We start from the raw sequence: 7,867 nt of genomic DNA, 5'->3' as shown, positions 1-7,867 counted from the left end.
CGTTTTCAACTTTCGCTATCAATCTCAAATTATTTTTTCATTATTTTAAATGGAGTTTAACTAGATAAAGCAAAACTATAATATATATCGAATTCAAATGGAGTAAAGAGATCTCAACTTTCTCCATCATGAGACCTCATACTTTTTGCCTCTATTTTTCCAACAACGAGTACCTAACATCAACGCCCGTACCCTTTTTTTTTTTGTATTTGTTATTGATAAATTAATTATATTACTATTACTACACTAATACTAATACAAATAAATAATCGTAGACCTATCTAATAACAGAAAAGAAGAAAAAAAAGTTGCAGTTAATTAACATCCAGGCAATGTTCTCCATCAATTTTTAGGACTTGACATGATAAATTAGAGATACTGGAATTCTGACCGTCCATGCGGAAATCTGCATATTTATATTGAAACTATGGCTGAGAGTTAAAAAAAAAATCAAAATCAAAACTGCGCTTTTTCTGCGATTTTGCTCGCACATTTTCCACACATTTCTGCTTTTACATTTCTCTCTCAATTATTTTCAACTCAAGCATGATCGTTAATCGAGACTATTATTAATATTATATATATAATATTAATATTATTCGTGTAGCACCCTCCCAATTTTCTCAGCGCACCCTAGTTTCAGGTCAGATATTTTTATGTTTCATTTAATTATAGTAAAAGATGAAGCGGGTATAAAGTTGGCAGAAAACGACTTTTTTTCCCAAATGGAAAAGGATTTGATTATGTCTGTGTAAGTTATTAAAAATTATTTTGACAGGCAGCGCTAAGATTAAGATTTGTTGCAAAAATAGTACACAATCCATTATTTGTTCTTTTCAACAAAATTAAACGGGGTTTTTTTTTGTGAGTGACAAACAAATAAAAATTGAGCAATTACACAATAATGGTTTTTAATATATTACAGAAGTGCTAAAAGAAAAATCGTTTTTGAAGATGGATTTGATATTAGTCATGGACAGATTCCAAAGATGGTAGAATATTCTATATATATTTACATACAGCGGCAGATCCATTTGACCAGTATAAATATATACATTAAGCATAGAAGTGAGATTCATCTGATTATAACTGGAGAAGCCTATCATTTTTACTCACCAAGAGAGCAGTAACCAGTCTCATTGCTTTCTTGATGAAAACTGCAAGATTAGATGCCCCTTAAATCTTGTCCCTTCGTCTTTTTACAACCTGGAAAACAAGCACTAAGCACAAGTGGGCCTATTCATGGTTTTATCTTAACCTTTTTTTATTCTTTCATTCATCCGTTCGTTCATTCATTCTTTTATTTATTTATTTATTCATTATTATTTATTTATTTATTTATGTATTTATTTATTTATTTATTTATTTATTATTATTATTATTATTATTATTATTATTATTATTATTATTATTATTATTATTATTATTATTATTATTATTGTTATTGTTGTTGTTGTTTTGTTGTTATAATTATTACTAAATAAAATGATTGTTAAAAAATGTATTCTTTGTTTCTAGACTATACACAGTATATCACTCAAGTTGCCAACCTTGATCCCAACCTAACCACTTTACAAGGTCTTCATGGATTGCAATCATTGCCAGATGGCACAACAGTGGCCTTCATTGACTCATCTGTCCTTGACCCCAGCCAGTTATTGGATAATGGATCCATTGAAGTGCACCAGGCACTGTCTGAGGGAACCATTGATTTGCAACAAGTAAATTTTGTTTTATTCTTATTATCATGAAACACTTTCCTGTATGGACGTTCATTAATTAATATTACAATTTTATAATCAGAGTGCAATTGGAAACGAAATGAGCATTAAAACTTGAGCATTTGTATACTGCAATATCCACTTAACATGCTCAAAGCGCTTTACAAGGAGTCCTGAGCCAACAGCAACACTTAACATATAGGATGAGACATGACGCCTGTTAGGCAATATCACAAAAAAAAAAATAATGTGTTGCTGTGGGTCAGGGACCCTTTGTAGAGCACTTTGAGTGGATATTGCGCTTTATAAAATGTCAATTTTTTTTCGTTTGTTTGTTTGTTTGAATTAAGTTTTAACAGAAATCTGATTACAAAAAAAGAAATATTTATTTGTTTTTTTTTTGGCAAAAGAATGTTTATGTATTCCCCCTCTACCTTTTCTTCTCAGTGTCAGCAGGTGGTGCTGGAACAGCCTATTATGGAACAAATTGTCGGGGTCGGCCAAAATGCAATGGAGGTACAGGATATCAAGCCACCCATTGGAAAGGTAAGTCTGTGATTTTAGAGGGGATAATGTGGACCATTATCAGACATGTTGTGAAGCGTGGACGCTTGACAAAGAATGTACGAGGAGGTTAGAGGCATTGGAGATGTGGATATATAGAAGAATGTTGAGGCTGTCATGGACAGACAAGTATATGAATGAGGAAGTGATGGAGAAGGTGAGAAAGGGAAGAATGTTGATCGATACCATCACATCGGATGAGGCAGTTACAGTTTCTGGGACATGTGTGGAGAAGAGACAGAATAGAAAAGTTGGTAACATCTGGAATGATTGAAGGAAAGAGAGAGCGAGAGGAAGACAAAGAATGACATATCTAAATAACCTAAGATTGGCCAAAAGTGATTTAAAATGCAACACAGATTTCATGCGCACCGCAGAGGATCGTGATGGAGACAGCTGACCGGCAACATGCTCAAGAGAACAAGCCACGATGGATGATGATGATCAGACATGGAGATATTGCATATTGCAGATTTTGTTTGTGGTCGGGGGGGGGGGGGGGGGGGGGGGGGGGGGGGGGGAGATCTTCATCTGAAGCTGAGAAGATGAGGATACTAATAAATCGGTAGTCCCCTCATTTCTTATCTCTCCTCAACTCTTGTAAAGCGGTTTTAATCACATTTAGTGGATATCTAAAAATCGAAGATAGTGCCCTTCCGCCACAACATCATAAGATGATATCGTTGCCTAGGCAGTCCACAAAGGATCATGGATGTCAACAGGAATCACTCATGTTGTCCAAGTGAGCAAATTGGGGGTTAATAATCTTGCCCAAGGAAAAAAAAGCGAAAGTGCCTGAGCGGGGCTCAAACCTGGGACCTTCCGGGCCACAGTTCAGTGCCTTAACCATTAGGCCACTTTGCCAATCTCCAGTGGACATTGTTTTTTAAATCTTATCCTATTTATTATTTTTTCATTAATTAATTTTTATTTTTTGCTTTGAAATTGCAATTTAACTCTCTCAGGTTTATATGCACGGAAAATTGAACAAATTTGAGCATTGATAGCACTGTTTATAAATCATTCACATTGATGTATTTCTTGCTCCTCGTGACAGGGTCCATTTAACTGCAGCTTGTGTGACAAGGTTTTCAACAAATGGAATCAACTTCAGAGACATCTTAAAACACACGATGAGGATAAACCCTTCAGGTAACAAAAATATAAAACTTCCAAACAATCATGACTGAAAAGTAATTAACAAAAATGAATATAACAGATTAAAAGAAAAAGTACAAAATACCAAATACGGAACATTTCGGGCTCAAAACCCTTCTTCGGCCAACAGCAAAAAAAAACAAAAAAACAATTGAAACATAAATACATTACTAAAAAACTAAATTCTCTCTCTGGAAAGGACGTATGAAATATATTAGTTGTTGATGAATGAATGTGTAATATTTGTTGATATGGTAATATTACACGAAGAAGACTAGTTTAAATTTAAAGTAACAATAAACAAACTTTAATAAAGAATCATAGACAAACAGTCATGTTTGGGTTCATTCGTAGAAGTAGTAAAAAACGGAAGAAGATAATTCGCACCAATCCGCACGGGTGAGTAATGCCTCAGTACAATTGAACACATTAGACAATAGAAAATAAATACATTACAGAATGAAAATAGAGTAAATTCCTCTGATCATGAGAGAAAGTTATGGTCACTATCTCCTATATGATTATCATCTGAATGAGTCAGAGGAAATTAAAAATACGTAAAACATTTCATGTGCACATTAATTTTTTTAACTTTTGGTTTTATTTCTTATTGTTTTGTCTTACATTTTAGATGTAATGCTTTTTTTATGCATTGAACATTTCTCATCCAATTCTTGACTTGTTCATTTGTTGATTTTTAATTTTGAAAATAGATAATGTTATTAATTTTCTTTGTAACTGAACATTAGATACTTGTTTGTGACTTATTGTTGATCACCTTCTAATCTGGACTGGGACGCTTTGGCAGCTTCTTTGATTTGTTGATACGGTCAACATGGCTGACACCTGTTGGCACTGAGCTTCGGCTCAAATGTATTATGTCTATAGTTTCCCTTTCTAAAAAGAATTAATTTTTTTTTGGAGTGAATGGATACCCATTAGATATGGCTCATGAAACGGATAGGTAGAGTGGAATAATGGTATTTTGTATTTTCTCTCTAGATGTAGCCAGTGCTCTATGTCATACAACTTGGAAGAAAACTTGTTTCTACACATGGCCACACATGTTGGGCCCGATGAAGAGCCGAAATGTCCAGAGTGTGGCAAGAAGTTTTCCCGTGTTGCCAGTCTCAAGGCCCACATTATGTTACACGAGAAGGATGAGACGCTGATGTGTCCTGAATGTGGGGATGAGTTTAGTGTTCAGGTAAGAATGGCTTGTGAATAATCTTGGGCAACTTGGTTAAAAAAAAAAACCAAACAAAGACTAAAAACGAATCTTATTAGTTTGAAACTATAAATATTTTTTAAACCTTGTTACTAAATGTCACTGTTTTTTGTTTTTTTAAAATAATTTAATCTCTTATTTACAAAAATAGAGTGAGTAACTTGAATTTGATAGGGCAAAATGGGCATGATCTATATTACCTTTCCATGTGCTCGAGGTCATTGGTCACATTGCAAAGTGTGCTCAAAATGACCCACATTTAGATAAGTCTTCACAGTTTGAGAAAATATCCAACGTTACCATTGGTCATTTTGCCCAGCATGACTCATGGGAATGTTTACCACTTTCATCAACAAAGCAGCATATTTACATTTATTGAGATATGTCCACTCGTTGTACAAAAACAAATTGTGTGATCGATGACTAGGTTGGACGAAAACATGAATATAGATCGCTCCCATTCTGAAGAAGTGTTTTTTTGTGGTCAATTTGTAAGTGATCAATGGTCTTAAGTGATTTGCTGGAGTGACCAGGTAAGACAATGTATCACAGGATAAACAATAAGTGAAAGTGAATGTCACAGTTTTTTTCCCTCTTGTTTTACAGCATCAGTTGGATAGACACATGCAAGAGCATAGAGAAGAACACGTTGGCAGCAGGACATATCAATGCAAGCAGTGCGATCTTGATTTCCCCAGGCTTGCCTTGCTAAGGGAACACATGAAACAGCATTATAGAGTGAAGTAAGTTATAAATCACACAGTTCTCTTATTAGAGATATCAATGAAAACAAAGACAACACGTAACAAATATATATACATACACACACAAGTTCGGATTAGAGGCCATAAGAATAATCTATCTCAATTTATAAAATTAATATATAACAGGCCTGTAAATCTTCCTTCTATTGTCGTATTAAGTACTTCTATTATAAAAAAAAAATAATAGTAAAAATAAAATTCGTAACGTCAAGGAAAAAAATAGATTTTATTCCGTTTCAAATGCCGACTTTAAAAAAATTAAAAAATTTTCATTTGTCGCATCAAAGACAAAACTTGATGTCTATCTGTTAGCTATGATATTATCATGCCACCTACACGCTCTGCTAGACGTGGATGTATTCACTGCCTGGCTACTGTGCCACAGTCAGCGAGAGTTGGTCGCGAGTTCGCGCGAGTCGTCTTCATTCACACACCTAGTCAGTAAATAACGCGCACAGAAGTGTGTCGAACGGGACCGGAAGGTTTCTCTCTATTTTGCTACCGACACACATGCATATCTCCGGTTCTTATTTCTCAGTCTCTATATTTTTTTGGTTCCGTCCGGATGTGAGATGGAAAAAAAAATGCGAAATAATTATTTTTCTTCGAAATATATATTCTTCTTCGAAAGCTCTCACACGACCGCACCTCCTATTATTCTTCTTCTTCTTCTTCTTCTTCTTCTTCTTCTTCTTCTTCTTCTTCTTCTTCTTCTTCTTCTTCTTCTTCTTCTTCTTCTTCTTCTTCTTCTTCTTCTTCTTCTTCTTCTTCTTCTTCTTCTTCTTCTTCTATAAGAATTAATCCAAATAAACGAAAGAATCAGCATAAACATTTAACACAAACAGGAACGAAGATACACAGCTTCCTGTGTCAAGCACGAGATACACATCATTCAAAAGGGTAGGAATTGTTCTCTTCCTTTCATTTTACTAACTCAGACCTGGGCCCTCAAATAATTGGGATTTTTGTTTTGATACCATAAAATAAGAACCTCGTTATAAATAAGTAGGGGAAAGTGACATGATTTGACTAGTCAATTGACGTGTCATATCTGTGTTATGTCCATATTTTTGTCCTGTTGTGTCTATTTTCGCGTGTTCAAAAATTTCCGACAATTTTTTCACCAACCATTTACAGGCCTGATATAAATTGTTGCCATTAATTCTTAATTCTATATCTATACATTTTTATGCATTTACATATAAATTCAAACTAGGGGTCATAGGGACAAAATATTTCACTTTGTAAACTTGATACGTTTTCATATAGTGCATAATCCACTAAACGTGCTCAAAGCGCTTTACAAGGGCTCCCTGACCAACGGCAACACGTAACATGTAGAACGGGACATGATGCCTGTTAGATAATTTGTTTTCAGGCAGAGACAACGCTGTTAACGGCCAGGTACTCGTTTTACACCTGAGTAAGGTGAGAGAATGTGAGCAAAGAGCCTTTTCCAAGGACTCAACTATGCGCCGAGCGAGACTTGGAACCCAGGACCTTCCGATCCAAAAGTGAGATTCATACCACAAGATCACATAGCCGCACATTTCTAAGGAAGAGAAATTTTCACGATGGTTTACAATGTTTACTCTTTTGTTTTAAAATTTTTTTTTCATCTTCAGAGCATCATTGCATCATCGTACATATAAACGCAACATCGATCGAACAGGGTTTTCCCAGAAGTGTAAACATTGTCACAAAACGTTCCAGAAGCCAAGCCAATTGCTAAGGCATGAAAGAATACATACAGGTGTGTAGCGGATTTATATTTTTTTATTTGATTTAACACATTAGAATTGCATGTATATTTTTAAAAAAATTATTTGCGAACAAGTCAATACAAAGTCATTGTCCATAGTTTTTTATTAATGTAGTGCTTTAAGTTAAGCATACTCTGGGTTTTTTTTATTGTTGTACTTCTTAATCAATTTAATTTCAATAGCTTAATTATTAGCTTTATTTAATTATTATAGTTTATGATTCAATATTCAAAAGTTGTGTTTATTTTGTTGTTGTTGTTGTTGTTGCTTTTAATAAAGCATTGGTACTTAAAATTGAATGAGATTTTCATTTGAAAAGCATATCTCTGTTACTTCATTCATACTTGGTAGACATTTGTATCAAATTATGTGTAGCTTTTTAAACATAGATTATTTTGTTTCCCCATTTCAGGAGAGCGTCCGTTTGTCTGCAATATTTGTGAAAAGACGTTCAACCAGAAGGGGGCCTTACAGATGCACATGTCCAAGCACACAGGAGACAAGCCACATACCTGTGACTTTTGTCCTATGACTTTTGCCCAGAAAGGAAATTTACGCTCTCATATCAAGGTTTGTCATTATTATCATTTTAGAAATAAAAAAAGAAGAAAAAAGAAAATCCATGCTTATTTTTTATATTATTATATTATTATTGTTATTATTATTATT

At 34.2% G+C, this 7,867-nt stretch overlaps 2 protein-coding genes across 2 annotated transcripts in view; both read left to right on the top strand.

Moving 5' to 3' along the window:
• Window positions 1-755, top strand: part of LOC144976127 (uncharacterized) — a 3,728-nt gene extending 2,973 nt beyond the window's left edge. The window contains exon 4 of the mRNA XM_078920307.1: window positions 676-755. Coding sequence (XP_078776433.1) covers window positions 676-755 — 80 coding nt within the window. The remainder of the gene's footprint in view (window positions 1-675) is intronic.
• The window catches only part of LOC144977418 (zinc finger protein 236-like), a 49,285-nt gene that overhangs the window by 4,829 nt on the left and 36,589 nt on the right, over window positions 1-7,867 (top strand). Inside the window, exons 2-8 of the mRNA XM_078922608.1 lie at window positions 1,519-1,721; window positions 2,169-2,267; window positions 3,343-3,437; window positions 4,446-4,650; window positions 5,278-5,414; window positions 7,061-7,188; window positions 7,611-7,768. Coding sequence (XP_078778734.1) covers window positions 1,519-1,721; window positions 2,169-2,267; window positions 3,343-3,437; window positions 4,446-4,650; window positions 5,278-5,414; window positions 7,061-7,188; window positions 7,611-7,768 — 1,025 coding nt within the window. The remainder of the gene's footprint in view (window positions 1-1,518; window positions 1,722-2,168; window positions 2,268-3,342; window positions 3,438-4,445; window positions 4,651-5,277; window positions 5,415-7,060; window positions 7,189-7,610; window positions 7,769-7,867) is intronic.

This window comes from Berghia stephanieae, chromosome 7 (assembly GCF_034508935.2).
Source record: "Berghia stephanieae isolate SIO BIC M18660-M18661 chromosome 7, UCSD_Bste_1.3, whole genome shotgun sequence".
Lineage (NCBI taxonomy): Eukaryota > Metazoa > Mollusca > Gastropoda > Nudibranchia > Aeolidiidae > Berghia > Berghia stephanieae.
The sequence above is the reverse complement of the archived record's forward strand: the minus strand, read 5'-3'. Positions and strand labels throughout refer to the sequence as shown.